The sequence below is a fragment of the Branchiostoma lanceolatum genome, chromosome 7 (genome assembly GCF_035083965.1).
Source record: "Branchiostoma lanceolatum isolate klBraLanc5 chromosome 7, klBraLanc5.hap2, whole genome shotgun sequence".
NCBI classification, from domain to species: Eukaryota; Metazoa; Chordata; class Leptocardii; order Amphioxiformes; family Branchiostomatidae; genus Branchiostoma; species Branchiostoma lanceolatum.
In genome coordinates this window covers 19,086,650-19,110,745 of record NC_089728.1, presented here as the reverse complement: position 1 = coordinate 19,110,745, position 24,096 = coordinate 19,086,650, and the positions used below count along the sequence as shown (strand labels likewise).

Sequence of the window (24,096 nt, the reverse complement as noted above, 5' to 3'; positions counted from 1 at the left end):
TCTCTTTCTTTCTTTCTCTACTTTTAGGCAAGCAAGATGTCCTACCAACAGCGTAACAGGTCGGGCCCCACGAAAACCGGGCAACAGGGGGGTCAACAGCAGGGGTACGGCCAAGACCAGTACGGCCAGCAGCAACAGGGTCAGTACGGAAAGGACCAGTACGGAAAGGACCAGTACGGAAAGGACCAACAGTACGGAATGGAGATGAAGATGGGTCAGAACCAGTACTACGGCTTGGGGCAACAGTTCATCGGGCCCTACGGACAGACAGTGGGCTACAAGTAAGTGTTTTTTAAACTATTGATAGACTGAATTTTATAGCCTCTACCAGGCTCAGACGTGGCTGGAAAGAGTAGAAATAGGCCAAATAGACATATAAGATACCATAGGAGTTGGCTAGCCATGTCAGGAGCCTGGTAGACGTTAAGAATTTTAAAGGAAGGGCAAAGATAGAATGAAGATTAGGGATGTCCATGTAGCGTTTTTACAGTTGAGCTCCTGGTTCCTATTAGTTGGTAATAGGGGGATGGCGGTTCGAATCCGGGGAAGGATATCCTTGTAGGAGCTGCATTCGTCTTTAGGAAGGGACGTAAAATGGGGTCCCATGTTCGAGTAGGTGCCTTGAGCACATTACAATAACCTTATTACTCAGATGGGTGCCTACTAGCCGTAATAATACATAAAAAATTTAAAAATATATTGATAAGATTTTGAAGTAGAACAAAGATAGAAAGAAGGAGGAAGGAAAATAACAAAGAGAGAAGAAAAGAGCGAAGGAAAAAAAGACGAATCGAGGACTAATATTTAGTCTCAAATACAGAGGGGCGTGTATGGGGGCGTGGTTCTATTTTTTGAACACACGTGTCCAAGCGATCACACGCGTTGTCAGTTAAACATATTCACAATTTTACCATATGCAAAAATCCGACAGACGTCAACACGGCAGGCGACTGCGCTTTGACCTTTTAAACTAATATTTGGGACGTTTGTCTACAGCTTACGCTGCAAATTTACTTATATCTTTACAAGTTGGATTATTTTACTAGCATATGATTATTGTGATTTTTAAAAGTATCAATTTTCTCCAAGACAAACATTGCAGAAGATAAGTTGAATAGACTTTTAAAGGCAATCCAAGCAATATTAGGACCCGAAAATCGGATTTTGACAGTCAATTTATTTAGTCATTTCTATACATGATTAGTTCAAACAACACTATCACAATGTATAGCGACGTCCATCATGCAAATATGACGTCGTTGTTAGGTGAGAACTCACTGAAATTGTCGCCGGGGTTTTTGAGGGCTCTCGAATCTAAGGGGATCATCGTACGGCACGTTTTTGAGCGGTTTTAAAATGTTCAAAGTATGAAGGTACTACGCAAATGTGCTTAACAGTGTTAGTAAATGTCACTACCATAAACATTTCATTTGTTTTATTTCCATAAGTTGGGCTCTATTGCTTTGGTTGCCTTTAATATTCATAGTCGAACATGTGCTTGAAAAAAAGCTCTATCCTTTGCAACGGGATATGTTGCATGTTTGACCACCCGCAGTGTCGGTGCGTCATGTTTGGAAAAATATGCCGAGAGAAATTTAATATTGCAACCATGGCGTTTAAATTTTCAGTACTGCTGTATGATCAAACAATATACACAAGCAATGTAGGTTTCCTTGCGCCTTAAATATAAATAGCACAATCTAACTTATTCTGTTCTTATATTTCAATTCGACTGCGATTTCGTTTTTGAGAGCTCGCTTTAAGTAACCTATTTCAGCGCTAAGTCCCGATATCAAGGCCATATTCAAAAGGAACGATCTAAATACGACGGTCGGGTGATCTCTTGAATGTCCTTTTATGGAACAATTGTGGCCTACATATTGATTTCTGGCCTGTATTAATTTCTTACATTATGGCAGCTGGAATTTTGGACGGCCCGAATATATCTACAAGACGAAAGTAGAGAATGTGTGTTCCCAAGCCGGATAGCATAGGGTGACCTCAATGTTACTGAAAAGAACTGTATGGAGCGACAAGAAAAAAAGGATCAAAATACACAGTCTATACAGAAGCAGTTTTCAATGCACGAACATGTCTAAGTTTACTTTTGTTCTGTGTCCCTTAAGCGTGATTATTCTGATTGTCATATTTTTGCAGATTATATTATTACCGCCACTGATGCATAATGTATCCTATGGGTGTTATCCTAAGTTCACCGGGGCTTCCATATTTGCTCTCTCAAAAATAGTTTGTAAAATCGGTGAGAATTGGAGTCGCGAAAAACTAACCAGGCTAGGTTTAACCCTCCAAAAAACAAGCAAACAAACAAACAAACAACAAAAACTCCTTTGCACTCTAATGACAATGCACTGGACAGTACCTTTTGGGCAATCACTACTTTCAGTAAATTGTCATAATATTCTTGAAAAAGGAAACTCAATGTGTGTCTTGATTAGAAAAAAAAACGATTTGAAGTGACGATCTTTCTTTTACTGTTGTATTTTGTTTATTGGTTCAGCATGTAATTACAATGTTGCATACATCGGATTCATTTACCTCATGAGAGATGACACTAAGGTTTCATCCAAAACAACAAAACTTCAGAAATGTTTACTGAACAGTTGGTAGTTCAAACGAATTATATTGATAGATAAGTGTATTCTGTAAGTTTTCCGTGTTTTGTTGTACATGTACACTTTTACATCATGGATCATATTTAAGTCGTAGGGCATACAACTCTAGTTGCCCAACGATCTCTAATCCAGTAAGAAAGGGTAGCCTCCTTTGCAGACTTCTACAGTCACCCCGACCAATCGAATCACGTGAATCGCATTGAAACTCAGATTCGTATCAGCCATTTCCCGACAAATTCCTTTCTAAGTTGCGTTGACAAAATAAACTAGCCAGTGAGATGCTGGAAGGTGTCAGCTTTCCAGAGATGTTTTCAGATTGGCAATTTTGGCACTTTGAAAGTAATAGAAAGTGACCGCGAATTAACGTTTGAAGAAAAGTAAACGTTAAATCGCGGTCACTTTCTATTACTTCCAACGTGCCAAAATTGCCAATCTGAAAACATCTCTGGAAAGCTGACACCTTCCAGCATCTCACTGGCGAGTTTGTTTTGTCAGATTTAGTCGTTAACGCAAGTTAGAAAGGGATTTGTCGGGAAATGGCTGATACGAATCTGAGTTACAATGCGATTCACGTGATTCGATTGGTCGGGTGACAGTTCGACCAATGAGAGAGTGACTGCATGTCCATCAAATTTTTGCATTTCTATGTTTTTATTTTGCATTTCTACGTTTAGACGGAGGTGGGAGGGGCTATAGTGTCAGACTATTACACCAGGGGCATGAAACTAATTAAAGCGGATCACCGTGTAGCTATATCTTATTTTCGTGCCGCTTTTGAGCACTTTTGATATGAAATTATCACGCAAATGTGGTAAACAGTGGCATTAGATGTCAATTTCATAAAGATTACAGCAACTGGAGTATTTTCAGTTTTCGAGCCTCATAAAATGCTCTGGGTGCCTTTAAAGGCGCGGCGAAACTACCTATGCTGCCATGATTATGATAGAGAACCTTAGCCCATGTTGAGAATCGCGAATCAGCGCTCCCCCCTAAAAAAAGAAAATCCAAAAAGTCTGCGAAGGAGGCTAAGAAAGAGGGCATAAAGGGTGAAAGGGGACTTTCCACTATGGTTGTAGCCTTGTAGGTAGTTTGGGACACCTGTTATGATCTCGTTCCCAGCTCAAATCTGATTATAACATCTTTTTAATCTACATAAAAACACGCAAATTTGTATAAACCAGATAGGGGGCGTTAATATGACGGTCTTGAACTTGAAGCTGACTCGTTCACAGAGCTGTAACCCACGTTACTCTGAGAACGAGATTTATTCGTGTGTGACCACGCCCCTCCTGATCATGCCTCCCGTTCCCAGTTCCCCACAGAGCCTGTACAGCGGTGGGAAATTCGTCATGTCCGGGTCTCTTACTACCGATCCCGCCTGGAAATCCCTGGAAATCTACCACGCCGAGCATGGCAACCGCCTCAACATGCTGCGGATGTTCCGAGAGGACGCCCAGCGCTTCGACAAGTTCAGGTATGTGTCTATTTTTACCTCTAAAACCACAAAAAACACAACGTTTTTAGAGTTAAGCTTTAACGCCCCCCTCCCCCTATATGTACTTTCAATGTCACTTTCTCGGAAACGCGGAAGTGTGTTATAGGCTACCACACGTACGCAACGTTTCGAAATATTTTGATGTACAATATCAGAATTTAATATCAGCGTTATGATTTCTATATGGGCAAGAGCATGGTTGACCCTGTAATATTTACCTTGACCTAAGGATCAGAGGATGTGAGGAGTGTTATGATTTGTGGCGTGAAGTGACATTGACCTTAAAGTTAGTTAGAGCCGGGGGTACTTCTGTGGTTTTAGAGGGTACCAGAAATATTCATTTAATCTAGATATTCTGTATTATTGCTGCATAGAAGTGTATTTTGACAATGTAACTCAACTTTTATAGCCTCCGTTGCAGACTCCTTCCTGCTATTTTCATTTTCTAAGTTCCAGTTTTACTATTACATTTTTCTCTTGTTGCTGGCCCGGCCAGCAATTAGAAAAAAGTAATAGTATAAAAACAATAACTTGAAGAAGAAAACAGCCGGGAGGAGTCTGCATCGGAGGCTACAACTTTTATATTTTACTTCATTTCCCTGAAAACTAGCTTTAATAGTCACCATTGTACAGGAAATGGTCAGTCTTTTGAGTGGTCCTCAATTTTTCACTAAATATTCTGCAATATTGCTGCATAGAATCGAAGAATATTTTACATCACAACACAAGTTACACAACAGAACACAACGAAACACCTTTTAATTCCTTTCCTTGAAAACTACTTAGTCTCTATGATATTAGGAAATGGTCAGCCAATATTGAGTGGCCCAGTAAAATGATTTAAAAATTGGTCTTGAAACTTGCCGAATTCTTGACTACAGACCGATATTTGCCAATACTGAACATTTCATGTAGTATTAGAGTTTAGAACACAACTTAAATTCATTTCCTTAAAAACTGCTGAGTCACATAGGTTTTGAGGAAATGCTTGACTGGTGATCCATTCAATTGTTGAGAGGTACTTATTATTATATTAGTATTTAATCATTGTATCAACAAAATCTGAACCTTAATCATAATAATGGGGGTTCATAAAAACAAATATCCATAAAAACACTAAGAGCTACATTTACTCATTTATTTCAAAATTAAAGTTACTGTAAATGCATTTATTTAACTTCGGGTGGTTTTTATTTCGCGGTAGGGAGAAAATAGAGTGTTCGCGGTGGTTTTAAGTTCACGTTTGAAACAATAGTAGCGCTACAGTCATAGAAGGGCAAAAAATTTGCCGTGGTTTTAAGTTCGCGGTGAAGAGTTCTCTGCGAAAACCGCGAATATAAAACCACTGCGAACATTTCTGCATTTACAGTAACACATGTACTTAGTACAGGGACATTTAATTTGAGATTTGCAGAATGTTTGGAAAAAAGACAACTACAGAATTTAAGTAGAAAATTTACAAAATGGTTGTGTTTTATCAAAAACGTCTGCAATTAAAGTTTATTTGTTTTCATCAAATTCATGGATAATTAAGAAAATTTACCTCTGTAAATGATTGTATGCAGGTAAAACCATATGATGATACAGTAAAAAACAAAACAAACAAGCAAACATTGATATTTATTTCGTGGGACTTCACAAACCCCTATGTGTAGCACATTTTTGCCGTCAAAGAAGAGCACATCGAGCAGGCGAATGATATATTATTGGGAGATATTTTAATACTTGAACTAGAATTCAGGACAGTCTAGGGTTACATAATAGGACTGCACATACTTTACGATGTTTGTGTAGAGTAGGGACTCGCAAAAGGAACAACTACAGACACTAGTACTTCATGCCGCGATATTTTCACAAGAAAAATAATATACTTACTATATCCTAAGTGTATAGTTATTTGGAGAAACTCATACTCACATATATTATTAATATTTTGTTCAATATTCCAAGGTAAACAATTCTGTGGTCATTATTTATATCAGGGCTCGAAATTCATCTTTGGAAATAGGTGCACTGGTGCACCCAACTCAAAAAATTGGGTGCACAGAAAGAATTTTGGGTGCACCAGATAAAGTAAAGTTGAATGTTCTTCAGAACATAATTACAAAGTTTAACGCTGCTGCCTTTCATAAGAACTTCAATCTGTACTTCTATAGCTAACTTTAAAATTTCAAACAAATAATGCATTAAATAAAGTACAGCAAAAAGTTATCATGCTGTTTTTGATACTTACATTTCAAGAATATTCTGTATACTAGTGTGCAATAGTACCTTAACCCTATAGCATACAAAAATATATAGGTGCACCAGTGCACCCACAGTCAAAAATTAGGTGCACAGCTCCAAAATTGGGTGTACTGGGTGCACATGCACCCACTATTTCGAGCCCTGTATATTATGTGAGAAATGTTCCAATTTTGCTTACTGCATGGAGTGACCACTTACTTACCCATGATGATTCTGACAAGAATTATAATCACTTTCATTTATCAAATAAAATGGAGAAATATGAAACAACATACTTCTCGACTTAAATGTTTTCTCACTTCACACACACAATACGGTCTTTTCAGCCTGACTTATTCAAACATTGATTCTTTTAAAGCACTAGTTACAGATTATATCTCAGATGTTTTGCAAAATCTATAGACAATTTACACACATTACAGTCAAACCTACATACAAGTGACCACCTCTACATAAGGACCACCTGGCCAATGTGACCACTTTTTGTTGGTCCATAAGACAATTTACCATTGACACAAGCATTAACTGATTAAGAATCCTGTCTATAGTAACCACCTGTCCACCTACACCATGTAAATCGGTCCCCTGAGTGGTCTTCTTGGGCAGTTTTGACAGTAGAGGATTGATTCTGAAAAGCAAAATTACTGACGGGCAAAATTACTGTTTGTCAGAGGATCTGCTCCCCAGACTAAGGGGGCGCACGGTCAGGGCATGGGGGCACAGCGCCCTTGTTCCCCAGTGTTTAGATTAATCCCTGATTCCTTGTTGTTTCCCCAGTATAAAGATGCAGACCCAGGATGGAGACTATCTGTTTGATTACTCCAAGAACCTGCTTAATGAGGAGATCTTCAGGATGCTCATGCAGCTGGTTTGTACTATTAAACTTAACGTTTAAGTTATTTCTTTTAAAAAATCTCTCCTTAAATAAGTTCATGTTTTTATGCTGATGTTTTTTACATTTAGGTTTAATTTTGTTCAGTTTGTCTGTATATTCTAACCCGTGGAAGATTAAAATCACTTTTGTATCCATGATATAGATTCATTTGTTTTTGTGGTAACTTAATTTGAAGTAAAAAGGGAAATGAGGTTTTTACCGTGTTTTAGTTGTATTGATCAAATTCAGTGGATCCGTGGGCCTGAGTTCTATCCTTGGGTCAGCTCCAGCTCGGACATGTTATAAGGAATTGCATTCTTCATTTCGGATGGTGAAGTAAAGCCAACAGCCCCGTGTACGAGGGAGCTTCATCAAACCTCAAGCGTCAAACCTCTGCACGTAAAAAAACCCAACACACTTATAGAGAAGAGTAGGGGTGACCCAGTGTGCTTGGCTAAACACATGAGCCGCATAGCGAAGCCGCATTGCGGCACCAAGTTAGCTAATGAAAAAGCTTCATGCTTTGTCCTCAGTCTGATGTTCCATCAATTTGCCTTTTAACATTTCGTAATGGGGGATTTTGGAGTCGAAGGGTCAAAAAGGTTAATTAGATGCGAACCCTGATCCCTCGGCCCAGCAGGGAGACCAGTCAGTTAATGCTCCTTGCGTCGGAACTCCATGTGTTTCAACACTACAGTAAAACATGTCTCTTTCTGTGCCTACAGGCCCGTAACAGGGGTGTTGAGCAGTACAGGGACAGGATGTTCTCCGGAGACAAGATCAACTTCACCGAGGACAGGGCGGTTCTACACGTGGCTCTCCGCAACAGGAGCAACAGACCCATGATGGTGGACGGCGTGAACGTACGTATGATACCTGGAATTATAAGGTCTCACACGGCAATTAGGCTATGCCATTGGATATAACGTTAAAATATGAACCCTTATGGCTGTAATTCCATAATTAAATATAAAAACAGTGTTTCCAGAGATGTTTTACTTTCTATTGCAAGCACACAGTACGTTCTTTAGACAGTGAAAAAAAGGTCAACAAATTCTAACCAGGGGAGTGATATCTAATGGCATTTAAAACTGCAATTACCTACAATGTACCAGCCGCAAGAGGCTCTCTGGTGCCAACAGAGCCCGACCGCAGTACTCAAATTAACGTTAAGTGCTGTATACATCCGACAATCGCTTGGATGCCGAAACTTTCCTACCTTATTCTGTCAGACATAAACAAGCTTTCATCTCAAATGCTTTTTATATCAGGTGGGATCGATCAAATGCAATTTATGATCGACTTAAACACCTGCCTTTGGGGCCAAATTACTTTTTTAGCCCGCACTCTTTGGGACTCTACACGCGGACTAATTCAGGCATGAGACCGCAAGAATATTCTTGGAAGTACAAGAATCTTCCTGGAAGTGTCAAATATGTCATACATCTAAACAGGGCTGTCTCCAGCTTTAAAGGAAACCCAAGCAATATTAGAGCCCGAAAATTGGAGTTTGAAAGTCAACTTATTTAGTCATTTCTATACATGATTAGTTCAAACAACACTATCAAAATGTAAAGCAATGTCCATGATGCAAAATTATGATGTCGGTGTGATGTGAGAACTCACTGGAAATCATTGTGGGGTTTTTGTAGGCTTGCAAAACTAAGGGGATCATTGTACAGCTTGTTTTTGTGTGGTTCTAAAATGCTCAAAGTATGAAGTTACTACACAAATGTGCCAAACAATGCTAGTAAATGTTACTACCGTGAAGATTTCAGCATTATTTTATTTTGTTTTTTAGGGCGCACTAGTATTGGTTGACTTAAAGTTTTTAATGCTGTCTTCATTCATTCCCCAGGTTATGGATGACGTCAACAAGGTGCTGAAGCAAATGAAGGAATTTACCGAGGTGTGCAAGTTTCTCCTTTTACCTTACAGCTTATATCCTTCTAACTGTATAATTACAGTATTTGATTGAGAAATAATGCATGAGAACTCAAAATGTTTGCCATAATTTTGTCCTGTTTTGAAGAAGCAACATGTTTTCAGATATCGTGTCTAGCACAATCTATGCTACAAAAGATTATACAATATGAATAACCTGTAGGCTGTATGGACAGGAAATCCACTCCAGTCAAGAACTGTGATGAGGGGGGATATAGACTCAGTCATGTTTGGGACCGCATTCTTAAGAAATAAATGATAATCGTTGCATTGTTTTTTGATTGACAGTTGTGTATGTGTTACACTTCTGTACGCTTGGGACTGCATAGTGATGTCTTCCCTCGTGATTGTACATATGTAGATACTTTGTGTTTGGGAATGCATCTCATTGATATATATAAGCAGCAACACTTGTGCTGCATTGCTATGTGAACCAGTCAGAATTGCCTTGAAGAAGGTGACAGATGGTCCCCCGAAACGTTGGTGGAATAAATCTCTTGGTTGTGTAAAAAAAGAGTTTTTTATTCAGTGACTTACCAACCTGATGAAACTATTCACAGATTATACGATATAGTAAAGAATTGACCAAGTTTTCGTTCTTTCTTCCAGTCTGTTCGCAATGGTCAGTGGAAGGGCTACACTGGAAAGACCATCACTGACATTGTCAACATCGGCATCGGAGGCTCCGACCTGGTATGTACGGTGTATGTCCAAATCCCTCTTATAGAACTCTAAGTTTACCATTATCTGTTTTGGATGTCTGGGCAAATACATGCACTTTTTGATTGAGTTGCTAGGGGGCGTGAGGTGTACATGTTGTCTTTTGTATCACACATCGGCATCGGAGGCTCCGACCTGGTATGTACGGTGTATGTCCAAATCCCTCTTATAGAACTCTAAGTTTACAAGAATCTGTTTTGGATGTTTGGGCAAATGCATGCACTTTTTGATTGAGTTGCTAGGGGGCGTGAGGTGTACATGTTGTCTTTTGTATCACACATCGGCATCGGAGGCTCCGACCTGGTATGTACGTTCAAAAAGGTCCTTGGTACGGTGTATGTCAAAATCCTAGCCTGAATTCAATCAAGCCTCCTGTGACCACTCGCCGGCCTGTAACTGCCTCCCAACCGCGGGGAGGGGAGAGAAACCCCCGGACAGCTGGAGTTTGCGTTATACAGACTATCAAAATCACTGGGCCTCTTATAGAACACCAAATCCCTCTTATAGAACTCTTAAGTTTACCGTATCTGTTTTGGATGTCTGGGCACTTTTTGATCAAGTTGCTAGGGGGTGTGAGATGTACATGTTGTCTTTTGTATCACACATCGACATCGGAGGCTCTGACATGGTATGTGCAGTGTATGTCCAAATCCCTCTTATACTAGTTATAGAACTCTTAAGTTTACCACATCTGTTTTGGATGTCTGGGCAAATACATGCACTTTTTGATTGAGTTGCAAGGGGGTGTGAGATGTACATGTTGTCTTTTGTATCACACAGGGGCCAAAGATGGTATGCGAGGCTCTGAAGCCGTACGCCAAGCCCGGTCTGAACGTCCACTTCGTGTCCAACATCGACGGAACCCATATCGCCGAGCGCGTCTTCAAGAACCTGAACCCCGAGACCACTCTGTTCATGATCGCGTCCAAGGTATGATACACTTCCTACATTTCAAAAAACCTTTTTACCTTCGCTAAGAAGGTTATGTTTTGGGTAGCGTTTGTATGTATGTGTGTATGTGTGTATGTATGTAGAAAAGCATCATAACTGGAGAAGGCTTGTCTTGATATTTGGAATGTGGGTTGGTCTTGATGAGACCTGGAAATGATTAGATTTTGAGCCCCCTAGTCACTTTTTACGGTACTGCAGCATAACTTCCAGGTTCGATATCTCGTGTTCTGGACATGCTATGGTCGTGATTTTTGTTAGTGATGTTTTTTTACGTACTATGTGTTGGGTCTGCATGCTATTTTCTGTAAGGTGTAGGCAACTTTTTTTTATTTCCCGTAATTCGTAGGAAATGCTGTTTTATTCACATTATTTGTAGCGAGGCGACCAACTTTTGCGTACTCCGTGCGTTCCTTGATTTTAGCGACATAGTATGTAGGGGGTTCTTCTGAATTCAGTGTACAGCGTTGTCGGGACCCCCATGCAGACCCTCCGATATATTTAAACTATCTGGAATTTAGGTCGACCTATGCATTGTATTGAGTAGGACTAACAGTAACTGTTGAATATCAGCATTTAAGTGTTGGTTTTATTTTATAGATTAAGAAACTTATCATAAGGTTGTTTTAATGTGTTAAGGGACATTTGATATAAACATTTTTTTCTTCTTTTGTTACAGACATTTACTACCCAGGAGACCCTCACCAATGCCAACTCTGCCAAGGCTTGGTTCTTGGAGAAGGCCAAGCAGGTATGTTGGAACCAGTCAGGAACTTGTCGGGAACTAGTCAGAAACTAGTAGAAACTAGTCAGGAACTAATCAGGAACTAGTCAGGAAAAGAACTAGTCAGGAACTAGTCTGGAACTAGTCTAGAACTAGTCAGGAACTAGTCTGGAATTAGTCAGGAACTAATCAGGCACTTGGAACTAATCCGACACTAGTCAATCCTGCTCATGAGACCCTATGTAGTTGGACACTCTTCTTCTTTGACCTTTTTCCTATGGTAGTATTTCTGTCAAATGGAAATGACAAGTTCTTCTTTAACCCTTGTACAGCCTCAATGAGTTGCCATGTAAAAATTGAAATGACAAGTTGTTCTGTCACCCTTGTACAGCCTCAAGAAGTTGCCAAGCACTTTATCGCCCTCTCAACCAATGCCGAGAAGGTCAAGGCCTTTGGCATTGACACCAAGAACATGTTTGTCTTCTACGATGTAAGTACTGTAGTTACTTTTTAGTCACATCTACTTTACATAGAACCTAAAACTCTGTTTGGTCGTTCATCCCCATTTTTCTATTAGTGAAAGGACTGAGTATAGTCCTAAATATGGGTAATTTTCATCAACTAATATCTTTATTTGTAACTCTTTTTTAGTGGGTTGGTGGTCGCTACTCTCTGTGGTCTGCTATTGGACTGTCCATTGCTTGCTACATTGGTAAGTCGATGACTAGATTCTATAGTATCCAGCTTTAAAAGCAGTTTTCTTCACCTTAAAGCTTGATAATATTTTGAAAACTACATTTTATAATAACTATATCCTAACATGTGAGAGCTCATGCTCACAATGATGTTAAAAGAAAAAGTTGCCCTGGTAAATAATGTGTGATTTTTAAGCCTAGAATTTTCTTCTTGCAGGGTTTGAGAACTTTGAACAACTTCTTCAGGGTGCTCATTACATGGTATGTACCAGAATTAGCTTTAATTTCTCAAGTGATGTTAAACCATAGATATTTTACCTTGCGTGTCAAGGCTCCATTTTATGAATTTATACTCTGTCTCCTTATCTTTACAATAGTAAAAAAAGTGGCAAAGCAATTCTAATGTTATGAAAATATTTTGACATTAAAATGATTGTTAATTTTTCTATCAAATATCTTAGAAACAGTTCATCTAATGTGCAACAATTATACTGCAAATTTGCTGATTTTTTATTTTTACTTACAGGACAACCACTTCCAGAATACTCCCTTGGAGAAGAATGTGAGTACATTAGGTTTTTAGACATTTTTCCACTCTTAATCATTTACTAAAAATGTTGTTCATATAATTCCATATCTTGTTTCTGTATCTGTACCTATATAGCCGGTATAACCGCAATTGGGCGTAACGCACCAGCTTCGCAGGCACGCGGCGCGGTAGCAGCTGGTTATATTACACCGAACGGTGTGTTACACCTAGTCTTCACATATCTGACTGCAACCATTCTTTAAAGCTATTTAGTGAGGATGCTCCTACAGTATTTGATCACAACGAGTTCCATTTTAAAATACAAATTTTTGAACACATAAATCTTTGGCTGATAACTCTGGTACTTAAAAGCATGACAATTGTTTCAATTCCATCTAACACTTTAAATTTTATAACCTCTAATTCATTACACATTTATCTCTTCTATAGGTCCCTGTCATCATGGCTATGTTGGGTGTGTGGTACCATAACTTCTATGGTGCAGAGACTCAGGCCATCTTGCCATATGACCAGTACATGAAGCGATTTGCTGCCTACTTCCAGCAGGTTGGTTTTGTCGTTTTCAGTCAAACGCCGCAATGGCATAGTGGGTAGAATGCTCACCTTACATGTGGTATGTCGCAGGTTTGATCCAGGACTAAGTCATACTAAAGACTTGAAAATGGTGGTACCAGGTCGTATTCATACGAATTTTACGAGAGCCAATTTTAAGATGGCAGACTCGGGAGAATTAGTTCTTCATGCGATATCTGAGCTTTTAGGAGATTAATAATGGCGTATCCCATCCTGCTAAACTCCAACAATCTCAAGCTGCACTAATGTAGGCTTCGACCAACTAGGAGGACCAGACTGAGCTAGATTCAGTGTTAGCTCGATGGCCAACAAATTAGTAAGGATCGTATGTTTCTTTAGTAATGGATCATATGTATTCCGTAAAATTCATATGTTTCATAGTAATTGTATGCATTCCATAGAATTTGTATGTTTCTCGTAATGGATTGTATGTATACCGTAAAATTGGTATGAATTCCGTAAGATTCGTATGAATTCCGTAAGATTCGTATGAATACTTTGGCACCCCTGGTTACTGCTTTCTCTGCTCAGAACTTAGCTTGCTGTGTGGCCCAAGGGCTATAGAAACAGATGGGCACCATCGTATACACCATATGGTGTAGAAAGGACTTAAACTTTAACAATCTACACTAAGTCTTGATGAATATGTTAAGTATGTGTATATTGATTGAGATTATATCTTGGGATATACTTTGGACTTCGGTATGATTTCCATGTGAAAATAGTTTACATGCTACCCCACATAAGGAAGCCTTTAAAAAAGATGGGTTACTTTCTATAGTAGCAGACTTCTTGCTGGCATGGATTGAACTATGCTTCTTATTTTGATGAGTTATCATGATTATTCAATTTCTGATATTTTAGGGAGACATGGAGTCCAACGGAAAGTACATCACCCGCCACGGCCATCGCGTGAACTACACCACCGGACCTATCGTGTGGGGCGAGCCCGGCACCAACGGACAGCACGCCTTCTACCAGCTCATACACCAAGGTCAGCTACTGTACATTTATTTATGGTTGCGGGCACTTAATTTCACATAATCGGAGGGGTTTGTGGACAGTGTTTTAAATTTGCGATAAAGCAAGGGTGAGCACAGAAGACTGAATACGTGTTTCTGTGATGTGATGTTTTTGCAGTGGGGAGGTCACCAAACATTAACCATCACAAATAGTTCCACAATTTACTGTCTTCTCAAGGAGATTTAGTGGCATTGTGTTGGCTTAAAAGTTATGGTGGTCAACCCAGAGGTCCTGGGTATGAATCCTCTGACATGCCATCGATGCTGTGTCTTTGTGAAAGGCATTTAAGTAAACAAGACTTTCCTCACTCCACCCTGGTGTAAACATGGCTACCCGACTTCGGTTGGGGAGGTAAGGAAGTGGAAGGAGAGGGATGGGCTATGCCTTCCAATTCCGTGTCCGAGACACAGTGGATAACAACCAACTGCCCCTATGGCCTCAAAAAGGCTAAATGAGACTACCTTTAACCTACCAAGGAGATTTCATGCCAAAGGCATTGTTAAAATCATTGATATGAATCAGTGATGTAACCAATGTGGTTCATGAAGATAGAATTTTGTCTACCTCTAAATCCTCTTTATTCTTGCCTGTGACAGGAACCCGTATGATCCCATGTGACTTCCTGATGCCCATGGATACACACAACCCCATCCAGCAAGGCCAACATCATGAGGTATTTATTTCATTTTCTGTCGTTTTTTCCCAGGGTTGCCCAAATCGATGATTGACACTAGTGTGCCTATAGTTTGCCTGATTTGTGCGTCTGTTTTGTTTTACACATCACTATTTTTGTCATGTATCAACCTTCATGTAGGACTTTACATACAAAGACAAGCATTGTTAACTTTCAATGTTGCATGCTTTGTATCTATTTATAATGATTCATAAAATAGTGCTTTACATTGACCCTAGCTATTATTTGAAGCTATCTGATGAAATATATTGCAGCAAAACAAATGTTACCTGATTGAAGGTCTTTGACTTTTTTCCTCCAATGGTTATATCACTCACCTTCAGTTTTGTATTAAGATTAGCAAGAAATAGTTAAAATCATGTTGTGATAATCCATACAGTTTTCATGTATGACGGCACTGCTAACAGTAGAAGGGTTATTTTATATTAATAGTGGTCGTATGCTAACTTGGCAACATTGTAACAGTGGGGATCAACCTCCACTAACTGACCAGTCTAACTGGTCCGGACCTTTAAGCCTAGTGGTTAGCGCATTGATTTCCCAAGCCGTGCGGATCGGGATTGGCGGGGGTTCTAATCCCGGGAGTGACGTACTCGCCCCTTTGGGTTTTTACAACATACATGTATGCATTGTCCGGCGAGATCTGCATCGATGAGTGCATGCGAGAACATACCTGATTAATCACATTCTCGAGGACACATGATCATGATTCCAGACTCTAGATCTCAAATGCGAGATCATGATCTAGAACTCCTTTCTGTCTTCCAGATCCTGACGGCCAACTTCCTGGCCCAGAGCGAGGCCCTGATGCGCGGGAAGACCCGCGAGGAGGCGCGCCGGGAACTGGAGCAGAGCGGCTACACCGGCGAGCAGCTGGAGAGGCTGCTGCCACACAAGGTGTTCGAGGGTAACCGCCCAACCAACACCTTCCTGTTCCAGAAACTCACGCCCTTCTACCTGGGCTATCTCATTGGTGAGTTTTGGATACTGTTTGTTTGAACTTTATTAGTACGTTCTCTCTGAGAAGGTCATATTTTCGTTGGCGTTTGTGTGTGTGTGTGTGTGCGTATGTGTGTCTGTAAACACAATAACTCAAGAATGCCTGAATGGATTGTCTTCATACTTGGTTTGTGGGTAGGTCTTCTTGAAACCTCGAAATGATTAGATTTTAGGTCCCCTAGCGGCTTCTTTTGAACTGCAGGAGCCAATTTCGTTTCAGACTTTGAAAGGGAATAACTCAAGAAGAGGTTGACGGATCGTCAAGATGTTTGATCTGTTAATAGCTTTAGTGATGATTGACAAGTTTGTATGCTTATTATGCAAATCAGTAGCTAATTTGCATACTTTATTTGGAAAGTTTATTTGTTCATGAGAATCTCAAATTGGCCAGCAGGCTGCTAATTTCATTGAGTTCATGAGAGAAGGGTCAGACAAAATAGAACAGAGATACAGATTACTGTGTGGCAAGCTTGGGTGCTGTAGTCGATAGCAAGCTTGGTTCTAGATCAGATGGTTAGGGGTTCAAATCCCAACTTAATCAACAGTGTTCTGTGCCCTGATACACACGGTACTGGAAGCTTAGGTTGCACTTCTTTGTAAGATCTATGTTTAAAAGACTTTCACCCATTCAGCATGGTAATGCCACACCACTTTTGTTATGTTTCTTGGATTAAAAACTGATTGCAAGACTAGAAGATCAACATGAAAAAGTCCAAGAAGAAAGTCTGTACATACATGTATACAGCTGCAGGGAATAAATCTAGTCGAATTCAGGTGTTCCTCAAATATGCAGGGGCAACCTACGTTATCATACAGAGAAAGCTAAGAAGTATCTTTTCGTCTTGGTTTCTTTCAGCTATGTACGAGCACAAGATCCATGTACAGGGTGTGATCTGGGACATCAACTCCTATGACCAGTGGGGGTAAGTATAAATAATTTATGTGTTTATTATACCAGCATGTCCAAAATGCACACTTACTTTCCCACTATTCCTGACCATGAGAATTAAAATCAAAGAACCCACAAATTAATTATAAAAGAAATGGCTAAATTCGTCTTCCACTGCCTCCAAAGAAGAAGTCAAACCCAACCAAACAAGAGTTCCGCGACCTCATATCTCCATGAACAATTCTATTTATGCAAATGACTTACACATTTACATAAAATATGCTTAATCATCATAATAAATGCTTAATCATAAACACCTTTATATTACTTACACATGTTGCAATATTGACAGTCGTATAATTTCCCAATTGTACGAATTTCAGTGTTTTTGCATTAATTATGCAAATTAGGAATTTATTTGCATAATTGGTATCTGTTGATGCTCCACTTTCCATAAACTACATGTTACATGTATTTGAGTCTTATAATGGAAAACACTGCAAGTATAGATTTTCCTCATTAGCTATGCAAATTAAGTCCCAATTAGCATAATTTGCACTTAATTGTGTATATCTCTGTCTAAGCTACCTGCATACTAAATATCATGGAAATCCGTTGTTCCTTTGTTCAGTTATTCTCCTTAGAAGATTTTCACAAAACGCCCCTGCAGTTCCAGAGGAAGCTGCTAGGGGGCCCAAACCTACACCACTTCTTTATTACATCACAAGCTATCTGCCACCCAGAAATCAAGACCACAGCACGTCCAGGTCAAAAGATACAAAAATTGAAGTTCTGCTGCAGTAGCAAGGTCACATACCAGGGGGCCCAAAATTGACTCTGAATTTCGGCTTCCCAACACCCGACCACATACCAAATATCATCGTAATCCATCAAGAGGCTCTTGAGTTATGCTGACTGGAGTGGTGCGGAAACACAAACAGACAAACACACAGACACATCCAAAACAATATCTCCATTTTTCATGGAGATAACTAGCACCATGTACATTTTAGAATGTAGCATAGCATTTAGATGTAGCCCTCAACATCATTGTATATTTCATCATTATTTGTGTTGTTTGTCCTTGCAATTAGTCCTCGGGCATGTATCTGCAATAACATCTGTAATTTTGTACACAATTCAGTTGTACGGCCGTCTGTAGCAATGTCCAGCTCAAAGAAAATAAAAGGAGATCCATATGTTTCGCTACCTTTACAATTGAACTCAACGCAAACAAAAATTAAAACATGTGATATTTTTGTTTTCCAGCGTTGAGCTCGGTAAGCAGCTAGCTAAGGTCATCCAGCCGGAGCTGAAGGGCAAGCAGCCTGTGAACACCCACGATGCTTCCACCAACGGCATCATGAACTTCTTCAAGCAACACCGGAAGCAGTAGAGAAAGAACTGAAGTTCTTCATCCATATCTCTAAGTTATACACCAGCAGTATGTCATAGAATCATTGTGTGTAAACAGAAAAAAAGTGTTGTACAATACAAAGAAAGCAGCTGCGCTATGTGCTTGTCAATGAAAAAGAGCAGTATTCTATGAGGGTTTATGTTGTGGAAGCTATTGAGAACTGGGCGTAACAAAGCGAAGGCTATGCATTAGTGCTACATATGCATGCAGATTGTCCGGAAAGCAAGGAAGCTAAGAGGGAAGGAGGAATGGTGGAAAATTGGCACATGTTGAGTGAGCTAACTGTCTCTTTTTTGCAAATATTGAAAGACTTCCTAAGGGCTTGAGGAAAGTATGGGGTGGTCGATATGTGTTACATTTTGTACAGACACAAGAATCAACAAAGACGTTCATTTTAAACAGGAGCAGATAATGCTTAGCAAAAAGTAGGCAGCTGGATATGCTTTGCTTTTTTCTAGAATTAAATGTTGTAAGGTATCTTGCTTGAAAGGATTAGTGTAGGTAGCATGGCTAACAAGGGATTTTTGTACATGTAGGTGACATGGTGCTAATATAACGAGAACCAAATGAATACTAAGTAGTTACATATGCAAGTTGGTACGTGTGGAATTAAGGGAACAACAGTTAGGTAGCTTACATGTATCTCAACAACCAGTACAGACTGTTTTTCCTGATGTCTTGTTTAACAGTTGTTGACAATGTACAAGAGGTGAATAGAAATTAAATCACATCCGAAGACACATTCTTCCAGTACTGAAGACTGACATGAGTGCCAATTTACCATTCTCAATCCATGTTTATAACACATTACACTTGCAGTATTGTGCAATCCATTGTCTGTACGAAAGAAAATAAAATAAAAAGTATTTTACCCAGTACCCCATGTGGAAACTTCTGTGCATGTTTTTGTGAATTGTACATCAAGTTCTGACCATGGTGGGAATAAATGGATTCTATTTGAGGTGTGTCTCTCTTGTTTTTGAAATCATGCATCAAAACATGAACCATTGTAAGGATAGAGCTTTGAAATTGGTAAATCATACAACATTGAAAATAACAGACAGCAGTTGCTCTATGAAACTTCAAATCCCTTTTCCAATGTTAAATACGATCATACTTTGCTAGCAAAAATGAACTTCAAACAGGTTTAAGATGAGTAATAAATACAATAGTAACTATTTCTTAACAATTTGAAGCAACCTCAACTATAATGCAAAAGCTTGAATATAGATATCTTTTTGATTACAGCTTTAAAGCACTGTGCTTCAAGATCTGGAATTGGTAATACAATCCACTAAATGCTATTATTAAGTTGAGGAATGTCCAGAACAGTAGATGATATAACCAAATTCTGTCTGCTATTAATAACAGTTTCATATTTATAACACAGCTGCTTCTGAGTGCAAAAATTGTCTTAGATTTACCAAAAATATGGCTGTTGGACTGAATTGCTTGGGAGGATCCTTTTCTGGAGTGTTTGGCTTTGGAATTATAGCTCACTGTTCTGGCTGTGTGATCTGTGTCACTGCCATCACCCGTTGCACAAGGTCTCCCTTCTTGTCTTTACTCTTACACATCACACCCTTCTCTCTCAGCCAGGCCATCAGTGTGGCTGTGTTCAACTTCTCCAACTGAAACATGATTAAAGATTGCTACAATCAGTGTCAGGATAGTGCATGATTTAGTTGCTCTCAATACTACAAAATCAGGGCTTCTATTCCCAGATATCCTATCAAAGTTCTGAGTCCCCCAAAGCATTAAATGCATCCAAAGCAATATTTAATAAGTGCCCAAAAGTGGAAATAAAATAATGCTAAATCTTTATGGTACATGTATTTAATGGCACTGTTTAGCACATTTGCGTAGTAACTTCATACTTTGAGCATTTTAAAACCGGTCGAAAACTTGCCATACAATGATTTCCTTAGTTTTGCGAACCTACAAAAATCCCGGCAATGATTTTCAGCAAGTTCTCACATCATAACGACGTCATATTTTTGCATGATGGAAGCCGCTATACATTGTGATAGTGTTGTTTGAACTAATCATGTATAGAAATGAATAAATAAATTGACTTTCAAAATCCAAAGTGTAACCATGATGACTGCACTAATGCTACTAGTACGTGTTTGAAACCAATACTATTTGAAAGTCCACAATAACAAAATGTTTGGTAAAGCCACTTACCTGGTTGGCATGAGCCAGTGCAAGGATATCCACATTTTCCTGTACTTTTGGCTTGGGTCTGGGCTTCTTGGGATTAACACAACCAGCTTCCTCCTATTGTAAATCAAAAGCGTCTATATAAACCATACAGTCGTGTGTAATATGTCAATGTGCAGGTATACCCCAGCTACATGCAAATATAGAAACAAGACAGCCCGGGGCTTAGCAAACCTATAGTACTGAAATGATACTGTACAGTACTGATTTAAAACAGTCACAATATCATCATCTCAGTTTTGCACTCATTACTGTTAAAACTGTTATTTAACCCGGGGGGGAGCTACCATCTCAAATTTCAAACGCCAGAACCAACACATACAAACACTCATACGTCCCCTGTACCATCCCCCAGTGGAATGCCCTGCCTGGCACGGTTGTGATTGGCTCCCACCGTTGAGTCATTCCGTGCCAGGCTGGAGGCCTGCCCGCCTTAGCCCGGTACCTCAACTCATAACCGCCCGGGGTAGCAATGGTGATGATAATTACCCATCACTCAAAACACACGGGCTCTTTGTGGCATTTGACACCTTTTAATCGTCATTCCTACTCAGCACTGACATTGTTTGTTCAGGAGAAGGTGAGGTGTCAACGGCCTAGCTAGGACAACTGCTAGACTAGGCAATCCAACAAACTAAGTATGTAAATATACGGTTCGTGACATAAGACTTGGACAGTGTAACAATATAAAAAGTGCACAACAATTGCTGCTGTTTGCATCTAAGAGCATTAAAATAGGGTAGACATTCTCTCCCTTGTTAAAAAGACTTGTACGAGCAAGTTACTAAAGGGACTCAGTCTAGTGCGCAGATGAAATCTCTGGCAACACATAAAAGTTCAAAGCTCAGTTAGCGACTGAGAGCATAGAAGAGAGTAACGTAACTACTCAGACTAGCCACTTGTTGGCTGTACAAAACTGCGACAAAAGGACTTCTACAGTAGTGAACTACTCGAGTTGTCTATTCTAAGTGGTGCGAATAAAAAAAAAAGAACACTGATTAAAAAGTTCAAGTTAAATGTTCAAGAGTCTGTTGTCGGGGTTGGTGGTGGTTAACGAACGTTCGTGTCGGCTCCAAATTTGACTCTGCCGCTAAACTGCGGCTGCGTGACGTCAGCACGCCAGTTCTCGTCGCCTATCGTGGTCTCGCGTGGTTAATTCCACCCTATGACGACGTCATCATAGCGCCATGATGATTTAACTGGTAAGAGTTCAAGCCTCCTAACACTTTGGAATGATAGAAATGTGAAGTATCATCACAATGATAAATACTAACCTCAACCTTCCTCTTGTTTCCTGTAGACATGCCTTGGTAAGGTTGTACAGGGGACCTGCCAAAGTTCAGCTGTCTTCCCTTCGTGGCCATCAGCCCGGCCTGAGGCGTTCTCTGTAAATCATTGCTCAAAGACTCACGGATGCTGTCTTGGGCCCAAGATGTACTTCTTGGGATGTCAGGAATGCTTGCTGGTATTTTTCCTGAGATGGAGGCATTTTTCTTGGCAGTTGTTGTGTGCTGATGATCACCATTTGGGTTTGGAGCTGTAGTTTTCCTCTTGAACATAGGGACACTTCTTGCTCCTACTGGCTTGAAGGAGGGTACATGAGGTGGATTCTTTTTGCTTGTGGTAGATTCTTTTCCTGGGTTGTCTTGTTGCTTCTGCAACTTTTTCGGCTTGAAGATGGGAACAATTTTTGCACCAGCAGGGATAGGTTTACCGTCCATAGATGATTGCTGACCATGATTAGATGTGGCTAGACCTGCAACCCATCTGCCGATGACACTCGATGAAGACTTGTGGTTTAATGCAGCGTGGCCGTATATCCTGGCGGCAGCACTGGAGATAGATCTATCCAGGGCTCCGTTCAAAGCTGATGATCCAGGGGCTCGTGCAGGTGCGTTCTGAGACGGAGGAATCACCTGCTGGCTCAGCATCTTTGGAGAACTGTCATCTCTATTGTTGTCAATAGGCTGTGCAGCTGGACAGGGGGTCTTGACTTGAATGGTTGAATGAGTGGCAAGTTGGACAGGTTGGCTTAGAGGGTAGCTGGACGGTTTTGCCACCGGTCGGTAAGAACCTCTGCTTAGTGGTGCGGCGGCTGTCAAACTTCCCCTAAATAGCGAGCTGCCCTGAATGTGAAAAAAAAGGGAAACACGTACTTGATGCATACTTGTACAGGTACAATCTCACATCACATAAAATGCCTGGTATTTGCTAGTGATAGCGAGATGCTTTCCTCGCCATACAAAAGTAGAGTATGGGAGCCCTGTAACCAACTAGGATGACACTCAGGCTACTGATTACATCTGTGTGCTAAATTTTGGATATGACAAGATTTCAACTTCATCATTACTGATTTTTTGAAAATGTATCATTTGAAACGGATAAGGCCATGTTGATTGGATTATATGGATGACATCTGTGCACGCATCAATTTTTGTCTATTTCCAAAAGAAAAGTTTGCGACCGTACAAAGCAGCTGTAAAATGAGCAAATCTATGCCATAAATTAAAAAAAAATATTTGGGAAATAGATACTAATGTCGTAAAGTCAGTTACAAAGTCAAAGAAGATGTGAAAGAACAAAAATGAAGAATCTATTATTCGGTATACATATACTATACTCTTTAGTCAGTGATTTGCCCAACCTTTCTGACCGCGTAGACTTAATAATGAAGGCAACTTTTTTTGCCCAACTTTTTTTTTTATTCGCACGCTTGCATCAGTTTTGGGGTTCTCACTAATCTCAGAGGATGTCATCCAAATAATTGAATCAACATGGCCTAAGCAAGATCTGAGTTTTCTATGGCTTTACAAGCAGCTTTCAAAGTGGGGTCGTGTGGAGCAATGGCAGCGTGTTTGGCTCAGAACCAAGTGGTCCCGGGTTCGAATCGTGCCATATGTCACCAATCTTGTGCCTTGGGAAAGGCACTTTACACCGCTTTCCCAACATGCCAGAATGGTCGACAGTGGGCATTAAAGGAAAAAACAAACAAAAAACAAAGTACCTGTGTACTAGCCTCCCTCATCCTGGCTGTAGCGTACAACGGTTTCTTGGTGAAGCGAAGCACGTGGCCGCACATTGCCGGCAGCCTGGCGTGGAGGTCTGCCAGGAAAGCGGCAGCTACAGCAGCAGAGTCTGTTCTCATCAGCTCCACGATGTCACTCTTCCTCACACACCAACAAGGGTAGCTGGGAACGACTTAAGGAATTCAAGTCTCAATTCATAAAAGGTTCAACTCAGTGCTTTCAGTTTTTGACCTTTAGATTGAATTTAAGTCAGGCCTTTTACACATTATTCTCCCCCACATACCCCAAAGGTTTCTGGAGGATAGACACAGACTCTGACAGTACTTTCAGTTTCAGACTTGATAATCTGCTTAGAAGGGGACCCGAGTTCGAACCTGGACTGCCCCCAGATATGTCTTGACATGCGCCCTGACGTTGTACCC

The 24,096-nt window shown here is 40.1% G+C and overlaps 2 protein-coding genes across 2 annotated transcripts; one reads left to right on the top strand and one right to left on the bottom strand.

Annotated features, from left to right (window-relative positions):
* Positions 1 to 23: 23 nt before the first annotated feature.
* Positions 24 to 19,386, top strand: LOC136438052 (glucose-6-phosphate isomerase-like). The gene is made up of 18 exons (XM_066432715.1): positions 24 to 281; positions 3,946 to 4,107; positions 7,153 to 7,243; positions 7,975 to 8,112; positions 9,108 to 9,158; positions 9,803 to 9,886; positions 10,694 to 10,843; positions 11,541 to 11,612; positions 11,977 to 12,075; positions 12,237 to 12,297; positions 12,498 to 12,541; positions 12,807 to 12,842; positions 13,260 to 13,376; positions 14,268 to 14,397; positions 15,023 to 15,099; positions 15,889 to 16,093; positions 16,976 to 17,042; positions 18,278 to 19,386. The coding sequence occupies exons 1-18, from the start codon at positions 37 to 39 to the stop codon at positions 18,402 to 18,404; spliced, it is 1,956 nt and encodes a 651-aa protein (XP_066288812.1). The 5' UTR covers positions 24 to 36; the 3' UTR covers positions 18,405 to 19,386.
* On the bottom strand, positions 18,563 to 24,000 carry LOC136438053 (uncharacterized). The gene is made up of 4 exons (XM_066432716.1): positions 23,653 to 24,000; positions 21,923 to 22,774; positions 20,613 to 20,705; positions 18,563 to 20,056 (listed from the first exon to the last, which is right to left on the bottom strand). The coding sequence occupies exons 1-4, from the start codon at positions 23,791 to 23,793 to the stop codon at positions 19,922 to 19,924; spliced, it is 1,221 nt and encodes a 406-aa protein (XP_066288813.1). The 5' UTR covers positions 23,794 to 24,000; the 3' UTR covers positions 18,563 to 19,921.
* Between the last annotated feature and the right edge of the window lie 96 nt (positions 24,001 to 24,096).